A 16,464-nucleotide genomic window follows, 5' to 3' on the forward strand; every position below is an offset into this window, starting at 1 on the left:
ATACCTAAGCACAGACACTTTTAAAATTAGGTAAAATACAGTTGTAAAATCCACTTAATTATGTTTCCTTTAAGAATTTGATATAATATAAATGAACTGATTTTGAACGTACTGATTACGATATTCCAAATAATGTTCAGGGCTCTAAATCAATGAGACAAATTCTGAAAGAATACTCAAAATGGTGTTTTAAATCTTTTTGTTTGAGATTAAAATCCAAGAAAAGCTGAGAACACTTGGAAACATCCCGCGATTTTAAATAACACAAAGGTTTTCATTATTAATTTTAATCTATTTAGTTTTGTTTGTTTGCTTGTTTTTCGTTTTTTCTCAATATATGTTTTTATTTAAATTAGAAACGTGAATGTTTCACATGTCAGTCCCAGCTCCCTCTCCCACCTCTCCTCCCTTGCCCCTCCGCCATCACCCCAGCCCCCCACCCAATCCCCACATCATTCCCCATGGAGGATGAGACCCTCCTAGGGGTGAATCTCTAAAGTCTGTTATTTCATCCTGGGCAGAACCTAGGCTCATCCCCATGTGTCCAGGCTGAGAGAGCATCCCTCTATTTGGAATGGGCTCCCTAAGCTCATTCATAAACTATGGTGAACACTGATCAACTACCCAAGGCTCCAGTGATTTCTGTGGCCTCCTCCCTGGCACTACATTCATGGAGTCTGGATCAGTCTCCTGTTGGTCTCTCAGCCATAAGTATGGGATTCAAGAGCTTCCCCTTGTTTTTCAAGACAGGATTTCTCTCTATAGATTTAGAGCCTGTCCTGGAACTGGTTCTTGAAGGCCAGGCTAATCTCGAGCTCATGGAGATCTTCAGTGGTAGGATTAAAGATGTGTGCCACCACCACTGGGCCCTATTTATGTGTTGAGAACAGATTTTCTTCTGCTGCCTAGTCCGACCTCATCCTGCTGACTGGCCTCCAGAGGATTTAGGAAGGACAGCAAAAGTATTCCACTAACATAGCTAAAAAGAGACTAGAAATATTGTACACATCAATAAATAATTCAATTATAAAACATGAAAGTATCCATTGATGGAGCAAAGTTATAATCTAAAATATATATAAGAAATGAAGCATCAGAAAAAAAGTTCCAAAATTGTCATCTAATTTCTTTCAGACAAAAATGACTAAAAATAAAATGACTAAATTGATTAGGCTTTTAAAGTTAATCGGCACTGTCATAATTGTATACGTTTGTAGAGACTTTATAAGATTCAAAATCCACTTAGATTGCTCATTTTTACATATATCTTCATAATCTAAACAATAATAGTTCAATAAATGAGATGCAAAAGAGCATTCACCCCTTTCATCTGTAGCACAGCAAGTTACTTATTTGAGCTTCCCTAACTATAGGCCAGATTCCAAATGGGTTTTGAGTGGATGTTTAATCTGTTAAATATAACATTTTATAAACAAGGTGACTTTATTAGCTAAGAATTTTGCTACAGCATTCCCCAGTAGTATTCTGATTGTTGACATAAAAATTTGAATCTACATTTTTACAGATCCTTTGAATTTACCATTGAGAAATCTATTGATATTTTATGGTATTTTCCTCACTCCAGAATATTCAATCTGAATGCTTTCATTATCATCATTTTCTTCTTCCATAATGTAAATAATCATGGGCTATACTACTAATAAAATGCACTTGTCTTGCAATTAATGACTTAGTTTGCATTTGTTGTGACAAACAGAACATTTTAGAGTCAACTTTAGCCTTTTCCCTCCAGTCTCTTAAACCTTTTATCACCATGACATAGATGTGAAATGTGGAAACTAATATGTATTCACAAAGATATCAATTCAAAGGGCAAACCGAATATGACTTTGAAAAACACAAGTTAGCATCTAGGGAAAAGAAAGGGACTTTCATCTTGAGAACATTGTATCTTATCAACTGTCATTAATATTAATAATCTTGGAAGAACATCTCATCACATTAGAATTACAAATAATTTTGTTTCCATCAATGTAAGGTAACTAGTAAAACAATATTAGCATTACAGAAAGGTAAATATTGTTTTAAAGTATATGGTGACATCAAACTCTGTGTTAGTCCACTATGACAATATCTGTTACATAAATGATAATTGTGCCAAACATGGGACCCGCCCTCCTATAATATCATCTATGTATATAGGAAAAGATCATCTATGTGACATTATGTAAATATGAACTCATCAAACAAATTCACTACTGATACTACTGCTTGCATAATATAATCTTTGCTTGTGGTTCCTTTTTAAAAATTGCTTTAGTGATTTTATTTAATTTGTATTTTCTTTTGACCACATGTAAGTCTGTATACCATTTGCTTACAATACCATGAGAAGCCAGAACAAGGAGTCATGTCCTCAGAACTAGAGTTACAGATAAATTGTTCATTGCAATTTGGGTACTGAGAATTTAACCTGGGTCCCCTGGGAGGATTATTTTATCATTTATTTTAGTTAGTTTTTATAAACTTTAATAACAATGAGAGGAGATCAGTAGGGAAGAATAATTCATCTACCACAAAGTTAACTTCATTTATAAGTGTTTTTTATGTTCTTTGTTTGTTTTTGTTTTGTTTTGAGACAGAGTTTCTCTGTGGCTTTGGAGGCTTTCCTGGAGATAGCTCTTAAAGACCAGGCTGGTCTTGAACTCACAGAGATATGCATGCCTCTTTCTCCTGAGTGCTGGTATTAAAGGCATGCACCACCACTGCCCAACTCTTTGCCTATTTTAAAAAAGCTGACTACATCAACATTTTCTCTAATAAAATACACGCAGATATGAAAGGCAAATCCTTCCACGTAAATGTTCTTAATAATGTATTAACTACATAAGGAAATTAAGAGCTCTCTGAATCACACCTAGAAATGTGCACTCTAACAACCATAGTACATAGTTATTAATTACCTTTCTTAGATGCTTCAAAACTGTCATAGAGGTTGATCTTCTGGGTATCATAAGTTAAAGTAGTATTGGGCAACAGAGTCCTGTTCCTGTTGATTGTGTTCACAGCAAATCTAAATGCTAGTTCTTCAGCTCCCATTGGGCCAGACTCCACATATTCAAAAATACCACCTAGCAAAGCAAGACAACAATTATAGAGGTATTAAATTATCTGAATGTTTTGATATATATATATATATACATATATATATATATATTTGTGTGTGTGTATCATGATCTGTTTCACAATGGAATTCATAGTTACTTTTTCTATGAACTTTTAGGTATTATATACTATAAAAATGTTTTAAAATTTTGCCTAATTTAACATTGTTTAAAGGTACTTTTCCTTCATATGTTATAACTACTTAAGGTAAAAAAAAATAAGACGAAAGCTATATGCTCAGTAATTATATACTAACCCAGTATTGTCAATATTGAATAATGCCAAACTATAATGTTTATTGTTGGTAATACTGAAGTGAATTTGTCTTCATTAAGTAAGACCTCACAATTTTTAGCACACTCTCTATATTTACAATTACTCTCTTATCAAAATATCTATAGTCGTATAATAGTAGCATATACATCTTGGGGTAGACAACAAATATCAAATTGGACTTAAGGCCTACTCAGTATTTGAAAATTCATGATAGATGCTACAAATCTAGCCAACTTCCTGTGACAGGAGTGGTCACAGACCCTAGAAGAGAACCTCCTATTCCTTATTTTCCTAAATCAATATATTATTTAACGGTATTATAAATACTTAATGTTTATATAAAAATAACTATAACTATAACTTCTCAAAAACCAAAATTCTTTTTGTAGCAGATAGAGGCTATTACAGAGCTCCATAAGTGGTCAAAATGCAGAGAGTGTATGATTGCATAGTTCACTTACCCCAGTTGGTTTATCTACAACACAGCCCCATACCCAACTCAGGGAACATTGCAGAAGAAAGTGTAGAAAGATTGGAAGAGTCAGAGGATCAGGATGCTTACTACTAGATAATGTCTACAAAACTAGACAGGGATCCTACACCCATAATGTCATCCCAACAACATGGTTGCTTGAATAAGAAGTACATAATGAAAATGCCAGTTGACATACAAATTTGGAGGGGATCTCATAAGACGCCACCACTGGATGAAGAATTATAGGATGTCAAAGGCTGCTGTGGGAGGGAAAGACAGATTTCTCCAAGACTAAGATCCCCAGTCAGGTTATCCAGTTTCAACTGGACTCAATATGAAATTGTAAAAAATAATAAATTAAATGTTTAAATAAAATAAAACACATAAAAGCATGAAAATATACAAAATTTGGAATTTTTCTTAACATAAAATTTGGACAACATAGCATTGCTGTGCTAATTTTTCTGTACTGTCTTTTTCAGAAGACATGACATTCATGTTTCTTCAAAACAAAGCTCTTTTCTTATCTGACTTAATGAACTGTAAGTAAGTCAGTGTGAGTGTCACACACCCACTTCTTCACCCTTGGCCCTGCCTTCTTCCTCTTTGGTATCATTACCCTTGCTTCATATGGAATTGAGAAGTCAGACATTCATAGAATCTTTACCCTATTGTCAGCGTGGTGAATACAACAAAAGGGAACATAACTACACATGAACTCTCTACTACCTCCTCCATCACTGAGAAATGAGTGCTCCAAAGATGAAGAATACTTCTCTGTCACTTCTTTAAAATCAAAACCATGTACTTCAATCATACCCAAATTAAACTTCTCTAAATGAATTAGTTTCTAAGATGGCAGCTTACATACTACAAAAGTTACTTTGATGCCTTAATGTCTCCTTGCACCATGGATAGCAAACTACTTACTCAAAATAACAGGAAGTATGATATTGTAAAACCTCTATCTATGAGGAATTATAATTCAGATAGCAAAGGGATAAGAAAAATCTACATTTAAGAAGAATAAGAAAAATTATAATTTGATGTCATATTGACTTAAAATAACCAAATTGATACTGTAGTTTCTAAAGCAATCAATGTGAGAAATAGAATTTTAATATATATAAAATTGTTCATGGCTTATGTTAAGCAGAAGGGAAATAAGTAATTTACAATTCCAATGATTATTCATAACCAAACCACTTGTCTTGCATATTTTGAAGGCAAGAGTGGTATGAATCGGATCTGTAAATTCAGAATAGATCTAGGTTTTTATTGTGTACCTGCCATGTTGTCAATATAGGCAGTTGTTTAATAACTCAGCCTAAATTTGTTTTGTTTTGTTTTTGTCTATTTTTTTGAGGTGGGAGGATGATATGTAATTCCATTAAGTAGAGTTGTTTTAAGATGAAATGTTAGTTTATACAAAGTACCAAAAAGAGAGGAATTCAAGGAGCATGAAATCCACTGTCTTCAAAGTAATGTGATGTAAGAAAATTTAATGAGACTGAGCTCCTATTGCCAAAACGACAAGCTACAATGTCCCAGAGCCAAGGTTACAATCTGTCTACATCTCACTTCAAACCATTGCCTATTCCACAAAGAATTAGCAGTGTTCTTCAAAACTTCACTTAGGCAAAACACATAGAATTTTCTATACTGTGTGATATGATGGCTCCAATAAAATGTAATTAGGCATTTAGGATTTTGTACATAGAAATAAAAAAAAAAGGCTTGAATCTTTACAGTACTTACGAAGTTTTATGAATTAAAAACTCATTAAGGAAATGGAAACATGGAGTAGGTTATAAATTCCTAAATAAGATAAAAAATGGAATTTCTGTGTGATATACTATAATGGTCAATATTTGATGACAGTGACTTCAAATCCTATTATCCTTGTCATAAGTAATTCAGATGAAACATTACATACAATATTTTGTCACTGTTTTGAGTATGTGAAGAAATCTTTTAATTTGCTTGGGATAACTAATTCTTAAATAAAACAAATAATTAATTTTTATTTATTTAATCTCAGATTTTAATATTTTACCTAACAAAAAAGCCGTAAATACCTTCTTCACAATGCATCCAACATTAATAACTGGACATAAAATATGAATAACTGAGCACTCTGAAATGTTCAGGACAGGTTTTTATAGGAAGGTCTCTCCCCAGTTTTATTCAAAACCACCTTCAAAGAGAACTTTGGTTGATAGCACAAATCTAAGACCTTATGTACATGTAGTGCTTAAATTATATTTATTTAAACATGAGAAATTTAACTTATGACACATTAACATCATGGTTGAAAAAACAATCACTATATTAGAAATTATAAAGGTACTTGAGGAATTTGCTTGTTAATCTTAGAAAAATCAGAAAATAAAGAGAAATAATGGTATTTTCTTAAGGTAGAGCCACAAATGGTCTGTGTTATATTTAATGGTAGAATGGAAAGAAATTCCATTATAGTCACAAAATGATAAGAAGAGATGCAATTGTCACTTTAATGTTCATCTTATTTCAACATATAAGACTCAAATATCTTTTTATCAATAATGTTGTATGAAAATAGAAAAAGTGTAGAAATGTATCACTAAAATATTTCTACCAAATAAATATTAAAGGGATGATATTTTGGTTGTGTAATTGATGAATTCTTTTTCACATTTGATTGTTACACTTTTCCTAATTTTTCCATGTAAGGCAAAAGGATAACTGTCTAAAATACACATATATATGCATATACATATATATATCAATCTAAAATATTAGCATCTGTTTTGTTTTCTTTTGATGAGCTGTTTGTACAATGATAAATGTGCCTGCAAGCTAATTTAACCATCACAAAGCCAATGTTAGGTGGAATACAGGCAAGGAAAAATTCAGCAAAGAGCCACCAGATAAAGCAACAGGCTTGGTTCCACATTTACATCTGCTTTTTCAATGTTAACTACTTATTTTTCTTCAGACAGGAAGCAATTTTTAAATCAGTTCATGAATACATTTTTTCATTTCAGAAGATGTACGAACAGGTGGACTCTACAGCTATGTCAGAGGGGCAGAGATGTTGCAATGAGATTGTCAGAATCTGCTCTTCTTGAGTTCTCTATTGAAGTATTAATGGAACTTTGTTGTGTTTAGTTGGATATCTGGAAGATGAGCTTAGTGATTACTCTGGGTGATCTACTAACACATATAAACAGGGCTAGGTATAGCACAGGAGAGATCATGTACTCACAGACATACATTCGATACAGGTCATGGTAAGAATGAAGACCAACAACCATCTAAGAACTAGAGCAATTCTCAGAAATGGTGCTGAATGACTTTCTCAACCTCTGGAAACAAGACTTGCTCACCAATGCTTTCCACTTCTCAGATTCTGCATGACTATACCAATTGAACTATAAAAGCACATTACTGATTTGTAACCATGAAAACAGAAACACCTGTTTCCCTGTTGTTACCCAACTAAAGGAGAGGATAGAAACAAACAGCAAACATACCCTGTATTTTGTGAGGTATTTTCTAGAGAGCACCTTTAAGAATAATGTTGTAAGCCTTGTCTAGGAGCACACTCTAATCTCAGTACTCACGAGGCAGAAACAGATAATTTTTTATTTTGTTTTTTTTCTGTGAATTTGAAGCTAATATTTCCACAGAGCTCCAGGACAGGCAGGGCTATACAGGGAGACCATGTTAATTACTGTCATGGCTACATAATGAGATCTTTTCAATAGTAAGAACAAATAATATAAAAATAAAGATTATCACTTGACCACTCAGTTTTTGGGTTCTTCTTACCATATAGGAGACACCTTTTTAAATTTTCTATCCTTTTTATTGTTCTTTTGGACTTTAAGCTTTGGTTCTCTTCGATGTTTAAATATAGATCTTTCTTCTTCCTTATATTATTTTTTACATATGTAGCATATATATGTACATGATTTAGAGTTAAGACTAAGTTAATAATCATAGAATAAGATGAAAAATGATGAAAAAACAAACTTCTTTTTCTAAAAGAAAAACAAAAATAACTCATATGATAGTCACAGGCACAGATGTTTAAAATGGGAGAAAGTATGGTGGTTATTGAACTAAGAAAGATGGAGAACTAAAACTGAAGCTGCTATCTAGAAAGCTGGAAAATGATTAGCCAACCAAAGAAATCTGGAAAATCAAAACAACCAACCAAGAAAATAAGAACAAATAAACAATGAAATCTATAACATAAAGAAAGGGAGAAGGAATATTCCACAAATTAAGGGAGTACAACAAATATGGTGGTTTGGAAAAATTAATGAAATATCTAAATTTTTTAAAAGATTGATAAAAAAGACCAATTAAAAACATATAATTACAAAAAATGACAGATAAACATGAAAATGCAAGTTTCTTAATTAAATGTGATATCTTGGGTTTGAGGTGTCTATTCAAGTACTTTCTTCAATATAGAACAGGTTATTTCCTTTCTTGCCAGTAAATTGTTTGCCCATGAGTAAAGATTTTCTTTCTATTTATGTATGTTTTTCCTCAAACTTTTACATACATGTTTTATGCTTTTCAATGAACAGTACCACCAAACTTAAAAAATATATGTTCTTGAAAATGATATTGAAGAAATAATTGTTATGATTTAGGAATGCTTGAGACATATTGGTTTCTATTTCATACTGTATTTTACATATTTACTATCAAGTTTTAGAATGATTGGCATCATTTTTTCTTTAAATGGTGGCTGCACATCAAGTCCTATAATTTCATGAATTGACTGATTTTCTATTACTGTGTTAATATCTTTACCCATTGTTTACCTGTTCAGATTTCTTAATAACTGACGTACATTTATAGAAATTTAGCCACATTTCTGCAGTTTCAACTTACCAGTCAACTCAGGACAGGTTCCTCCAGCCTAGAGAGATTCCCCAATCCTGAGATGATTACTATGCATCTAGCAGACCTCCAATGTATGCCCTTGCTCAACCCCCAATGTATGCCCTAACCCACTGCTGTTCAGGGTACTTCCTACTCTACCTGCTGTGTTGGACAGACTCAAGACCCGAGTTACTCATAAATTAAAAATACTATTTTCTTTTACATGGAATCTAGTCTCTTGGTGGTTTGGGGGTTCAGAGTCTGAGCACAAAAATAGAATCATTCTCAAAGCTTTATTTTGCTTTGATTTGTTTCTGTGAATTCAAAAAATGGTATCAAATTTTTTATAGTCTCTACTCTAAATAATAAAATTCCTCCAGTTGTTCTTTCCAGGCTCATGTTAAAAGTTAATGGGGCTCAGCATTCTATCACAGGCTTGCTAGCAGAAGGAGTAGAGACTTAGGGTGGAATGACATAGTTTCACCTCTGTTTTGTAGACACAGACTAAATGGTAAAAAGCTTACACACAACAAACAATGCCAAAACTTTTCCTGTATGTCTCTGACTCACAAACAGCATTTCCCAATAAGGAAATGAAATATTTATTAATCCATTGCTGAAACCTTACCACACTTTTCTTCTGTAGTTCAAAGTTAACTGCTACGAAGGATTGTATGACTCATAAACCTAAGATGAATGTGACAACCTAAAATCCACTAACCCTGAGACTTTCATAAGGCCCCATCTTAAGGTGGATAAAATCACTGCACTGTAGTCTTTAATTTAATATGAAAGTCAATGTTCTGCATGGAAAATTACCCATTGTTCTCTTAGAATATATATTTTTTCTGAGTGAATTTTTTTATTAAAATTATTTTTCATGTACCTCAGCACAGTTGAACAGGTGTCCCACTCATTTGTAATTTTATAAAAATAGTCAAAACATAAAAATTTTTAACTTCCTTTAATTTTTATATAGTATGATGTTAAACCATATATATGATTTATTTTTTACAAAATGTACAATATATTTTATACAATATATTCATTTAAATATTTTCATTTCCACTTTCCTTTTCTCCCAAATTCTCTTATATGACCTATGTGCTTTTTTAAAGTCATAGCTTGTTTTTCATTAGTTGTAACATATATCTATATGTATACATAGATATTTATAAATGTAATAGCAGGCTCGGTCTGTAAAATGTTATTCATAATTATTTTTTCAGGTCTGATCATTTGGTATTGCATAACCAATTGGCATGTTCTTCCCTGGGTATAACTCTTTCTCTTGCTTTCATAGTTCCTTAACTGCCTATAGTATTTTATGTGTGGTTGAAGCCTCCTGGGCTTTTTCCATCCACCTTAGCATATCTATTGTTGCTAGCCTACGTTTCAATAACAATGTCCCCCATAGAATCACAGATGTGATAATTTCAGATCAATTTAAACATTGTAATTCATACTCTTTCTATTTTATGCTTAAGAATGCTAAGTCACTCTAAAATAAATTTGTGAATGAAAATTTCTAACCATCAACATTTATTTGGATCAGACTATGTATCAGACATTGTTATAATACTTAAATTATATCTCATCTACTTTTAAATTTCTGTGATAAGACATCACAACCAAGGCAATTTATTGAAATTTATTATAACAGTTTCAGAGTTCATCGTAGCAGGGACATGACTGCAGGAAGACAGCAATGAGCTACATCAGTAGCTGGAAGATTACATCTGATCCATAAGCATGAAGCAGAGAGAGGTCACTGAGAATGGCATGGGATTTTGGAATCGCAAGGCCCACCCCCAGTGACATACCTCCTCCCAGAAGGCCATACTTTCTAATACTCCTCAAATTGTTCTACCTATAGTGGACCAAGGATTCACAAAAACGAGCTTATATTGGATTTTTTTTTAAATTCATACCATCACTTTCGACTTCTTAGATCCCTTTGGCTTTTGTCCATATTAGAATACAAAATATAATTAGCCCTCCTTTAAAATTCTCCGTGGTCCCAACATAAATATCCAACATCAAAACTCACTTCTGAAATGCAAAGCAATCTCTTGTTACTCCTGTAAAATCAAAAATCAAATTATATGTTTCCAATATACTATCACACAGCATGTATATTACCATTCCAAAAGGAAGGGAAGTGGTCAGAGTAAAGCAATACTGAACCAAAGCAAGAATTAAATCCGGCAAGACAAACTCCAAATCCTGTAGCTCTATGTCAGATGTTCAAGGGCTTACAGGACTATATCCTTCTAGCTTCTCTGAAACACAATCCTCTCTGTTTGCCTGATTCCACTCCATGCATACAGCTCTCCCTGGCAGACATCCCATGGCTCTGGCACTTCCAACATCCTTGGGTCTTCAAAGCAATCCAGATTTTGCTTTCCTGTATGCATAGAAGGCTTTCTCAGGGGCTCCAGACAGGGACTCCTTTGCCAGGTGCCTCACCTCAGTGACTTTACTTAACTAGAGGAAGATCCCAACAAGCCATTTTTGTATCTGCATGAAGTATGACTCTAGAGCCAAAAACAACAGGCCAAGTTTGGCTACGATTTGGGATAGAACTCAATAACACACACATGCACACACACACACACACACACACACACACACACACACACACACACGCAGGCACGCACGCACGCACACACACACACACAGTTGGATTCATATTTACATAAGCTTTGATTTGTTGATTTTTAGAACCAGAAGATTAGCCAAAGTTTTTCCTTTTACAAGGTACAGTATTAGCTGGGCAGTATCTCACCCTTAGAATCACACTACTGGTAGACCACTTCTTATCTCCTTCAACACAAACCTCAGCTCCAACTTTGCATCTCCTGATACTCCCTTTCTCCTCAAATTGTTGTACATTTTGCATTTCTCTTTGACTTCCTTGCATGTTTTTGTTTGATTGCTTTTTTTTTCTCCACTGCAGACCTGCGTAAGAGTGATCACTAAGAAGTTACAAGGGCAATATCAGGCTGTTTTGAATTCTTCTTTGTCAATAAAATTTCCATAAAACTCTTTATTTTGGCCTCTGGCAGATGTTAGACAAGAATAAAAAGCAGTCCGAAGCTAAGTGTGTAGAATGCCTACTTATTGAATATGCAGTTATAGGTAAAATTTTAATAATGACTCCTATTGGCCAGAGCTACTTAGAAGCAAGCTGAGAAGTGGTATACAGAATAAAGATTTCTGTGACACAGAGCAGACAATTCTTTAAATATATGTTTCTTTTTTAAACCAGTATTAACCAGATTAAAGAATATTGAGAATTTTGAAGAGTTATTAGTATGTATGATACCACTAATAAAAATACCTTCCAACCACCATGAAGCTAACTTTTTCTATTTTCTCATAGTTCCAGGGCCATCAAAAATCTCCTCTGTAGCTATTGCGCCTTTCAGCACTCTTTGCAGACTCGTAGGACTTCACGTGAAGCCCTGCATACAGTGTTTATTTAATAAATATTTGAATATTAAACACCTAAGTCTGTGGTAGGAGTGACAGTGTTCAAATTATCAACAAAATAGAGAATATTTAATAGTCATCAATAATGTAACTGAAAAGAAATAGTCTATACATTTATTAAGTGGCAAATAGGAGACTCAAAGGGATCCTATAATGGCATTCAAAATGCAGGACACAATTCACTGAAGCAATTCGCAAATTGCCAAGTTAGTATTCGATGCTTATAAAGAAGACAGTCTTTAAATTGGAACGCTACATTTCTAATACTAATTTAGTAGAAGTGCATTTTTGAAAAGCTTATTTTTTCACAACTACTCGCAACATGCAATAATAGGTATTTAATTTCATTGTAAATGGATAAAATCCAAAAGACTTCCAAGTAGTTTTCAGCAGAAATATACAAGATAACTTAACAGAAACATAAAAGTGTAAATGACTATTAAAGGTAACCTTTTCTAAACATCTGCATCTAAATTGCTTTATAGGAACACTAACTGCCAATAATGAGGCCAAGGAGTTAAGAATGAACACAGAAATCAGGTACATACATGTGAATCTGCACACAAAACTAATGAATAAGCACAATTTCCAAGCAAACCACAGACATAAATATCTAGTCAAGTTAGACCCAAAGAAAGAAAAAAAGTCCACATTTGTTAAAGAAAGTAGTATTTCTCTTGCCTTTTCATAGATACAGCATAAATGGAGTATCTTGTGAGCAAATGAAATTACTATGGGGCCTTGTGGGTTCATCACGGATAATTAGACCATGCATATTAGTACATGCACACACACACACACACACACAAACACACACACACTCCAAAAGAACCAGATTTTTAATCAAAACTGCAATCCTCCAAACTTCCCATGTGAATAAAACTATAAGTTGTAATAAAATGAACTTGAAAAATGCTTATTTCTCCTGGCGTTGATGGCACATGCTTTAATCCCAGCATTCAGGAGGTAGAGGCAAGCAGATCTCTGTGAGTTCAAGACCAGCCTGGTCTACCAGAGCCAGTTCCAGTACAACCTCCAAAGCCATAGAGAAACCAAAAAAACAAAAACAAAAACAAAAATCCTTATTTCATGTATATGGGTGTTTTGTCTGCAAATATGTATGCCTATGCACCACCTAGTATGTTTGGTGGCCAGAAGAGGGGGGGCATCCTTTGGAATTGGAGATATAGATGTTTATGAGCCACCATGTAGATGCTGGGGATGGAACCCAGTACTCTAAATGACCACCAACGCCCTCAACCACTGAGCCTCTCTCTAGTCCCTCAAGTGAATTTTTCTAAACATTTCATTTAATAAGCTCATTTGACATGTTTACCAGAATTTAAACTCTTAGGCATTTGTTTCACGTAAAATCACAGCTCTTTGCTGAGTATCACACAGTAGATACTTAAATAACATTTCTTACACTAACATAATTTCATTGACATACAATCAACAAGTAGGCTTTGAGGAAGAAATTACATTGATCAAAATTCTACTGGCACAAATGTGAACTTTAATACGACAAATATCAAATATTACCTGTGTACAAATATGATCATAATAGAATTATTTTTAAAACAGAAATAAATGTCAATCTAAATGTACATAAATCTATGGCTCTGCATAACATTATACATTACTAAAGAACATTAGGTCTTAATTAAAATGCTTAGATAAATATTTGTTGCTATGGAAAATGTTCAGGATATATCATTAATAAAACATTATGAATGACAAAGTATGGAATAATAAGGCCTTAGAGTTATTCTGCTCTGCTCAAAGTCATTTATTCCCAGTCCTGGAAAATTACCTAATTTTATCTATTTTGTTTTAGTTGTAGGGAAAATGCTGTTATTGAAATCACTGAGAACTATCTTCATGAGGTTGTGAAGATTGACTAAGATAAAACATTTAAAATCTTCAAAAAACAAATCATGATTTCATTGAATTCTAGTCATACTTTTTCAGTAATGCTAATACATTTAATGTTACATAAAAATGGAATGAATAAATGTGAATAAAAGTGTTCCTTAAATAATCTGAATAATAGTCATTATGTTCACCTGACAGTTCATACTATTCTTTTGACTTTGAGGAATAAAATAAATTTTCATCTGCCTGATATCATATTATAGGTATTTTTCCTGGTAGAAAAACCAGTGACATCATATTAGAGAATTATGTGTTCTTAAAATTGGAGAGAGAAAATCTGGACATGGCTCGTGGTTATAACCCCAGCACTCAGGAAATGGAAGTAGGTAGCTCTGGAGGAGTTCAAGGCCAGTTTGCGCTACACAGTACTTTCTGGGGGAAAGTACTTATTCAGGACAAGAAGTAAGAATTTTTAATAAGAATAAATATCAAATATTGATGCAAATATTATAGGAATTAATTACATTAGTTTTATAAGACTTTATAAGACAATATTCTTGAAGTTTAAAGAGAATGCTAATCTTTTGGAGAGGCACTTACAGCCAGGAAAATATAAGATAATTTTTGCAACACCCAGCAAAGCACTTTTCTTCTAAAGAAGAATGGGAATAACTTGTCTATTGAAAATTTCTCCTAGGTTTCATATGTGCTTACTGATTCAGGATCAAAGAGTTTAAATTAAAAACAAATAGTCAGTTTCAATTGGAAAACAATTATGTTAAGAAATCAGTGCAAAATGTGTGAAAATTAATTTTAAGGTAATTTCAAAAGTTGTTTCCTATGCAGGCAAGCTGCTAAAGGAAGAGGTTCCTGCCTGACAATTCTCCTGAGATAGGATATCTAGATGTGGTGAAGGGAAGCTTGCAAAGAATCAGAAAAAAACTGGCAGAAATTTTCTTTCAATATGAGACTGGTGACTGTCCTTGTAATTAGAGTTTTCAAGCACTACTTATTTAAAGAGAAACAATAACAGTATTATTTATTCAGATTTATTCAATTAATTATTTTCTTAAGTTTTACCTGACAGCTGATGCTGCTTAGACCAAAATTCATTAGGATATGCAGACTGAAGTTAAAGAACTTCACCAAATAAAGGTCTACAGGACTTTATTGGTTCCTTAAGACATTCTCTCCTATCCTTTCTAGTTGCTTACACTACTACACAAATTACTGTAAAGGATAACTTAATTGATTTCAACAAAGACAAATGACTCCCTTACTAAGCAGCACCCAGCGAAAAGACTGAAGAGCAACCAAGGGTTCTTCTGCTGCTGAATTAAAAAGTGACAGGTTTAAGCAACACTTTCAAGTGTTCCCATTTGCATAACACCACAGATCAGAAGAGAAATTTAGTGTTTTACAATTCAAAACTCTACTCCCATTCTCTGTTTCATTTTTCATAACAGATGTTCTGATTATCATTCCCTGGTCACCATCCACAGTGTATATGTTTATATAATTACAAAAGAAAAGAGGATAAAACATGTGCCTCATCCAATACTGTCAGAATGAACTGATACAAGGCTTCACACTGGGGAACTAAGAGAGAAAGAGTAAATTCAATACTTATAAATATACATAAGCAGGAACTAAAGCTCATTTCTAACCCAACCTTCATATATGTATTCCTCCCAATAGACACACAAGAAACAACATACATCCATATCTGCCCAGTGTGACCTAGTTGAATGCAGCCTAGAAGCATGCTAGAAATTTGTACTACATTTATAGGACGTCATGAATATGCATGTCACTTTTTTTCCAGAGGACAACAAATAAGCCATACTCCCAATCTGAGTAGAAATGTCATTTGTTTTTCTTCTCACATACCTATTTGTGCCATAGAAAAGTGGCGCAAAGCACACATTAGAGGAAAGCTGAGAGAAGGTTATTTATAGGCACATTTACAGAATGAAGACACATGCAAAATGGTAAAAATGTAAACAAAACTATTTTCCATCTACAGCAGTAACAATGTTTGTGCTGTTACATATACTACCTACATCTCAATCCTGAGTTTTATGTAGCATCTCTTTATAAAAATGGATATAGTGCTAATACCAATAGATGATATAAATATCATTTCAATCATATGGGAATTTAAAGGATAAAGTTAAAAAGCATTAAGATTTATTTTAAAATGTATTTAATTTTTTTAAACTATGTGTCTTGTGTGTATCAGTGAACCAGGGTTGCTGTTATTGGCATTTGTGAACTGCCCCCTTGGTGCTGCCAACTAAGTCTGGATACTCTGCACGAGCCATTGGCACAAT

At 33.4% G+C, this 16,464-nt stretch overlaps 1 protein-coding gene across 8 annotated transcripts in view; it reads right to left on the minus strand.

Annotated features, from left to right (window-relative positions):
• The window catches only part of Grik2 (glutamate ionotropic receptor kainate type subunit 2), a 581,876-nt gene that overhangs the window by 358,888 nt on the left and 206,524 nt on the right, over window positions 1–16,464 (minus strand). For all 8 annotated transcript variants that reach the window (XM_005070409.4, XM_040733252.1, XM_005070410.4 and 5 more), the window contains exon 3: window positions 2,925–3,092. In XM_005070409.4, the coding sequence (XP_005070466.1) occupies window positions 2,925–3,092 (168 nt within the window). The remainder of the gene's footprint in view (window positions 1–2,924; window positions 3,093–16,464) is intronic.

This window comes from Mesocricetus auratus, unplaced genomic scaffold (assembly GCF_017639785.1).
Source record: "Mesocricetus auratus isolate SY011 unplaced genomic scaffold, BCM_Maur_2.0 Super-Scaffold_100029, whole genome shotgun sequence".
NCBI lineage: Eukaryota > Metazoa > Chordata > Mammalia > Rodentia > Cricetidae > Mesocricetus > Mesocricetus auratus.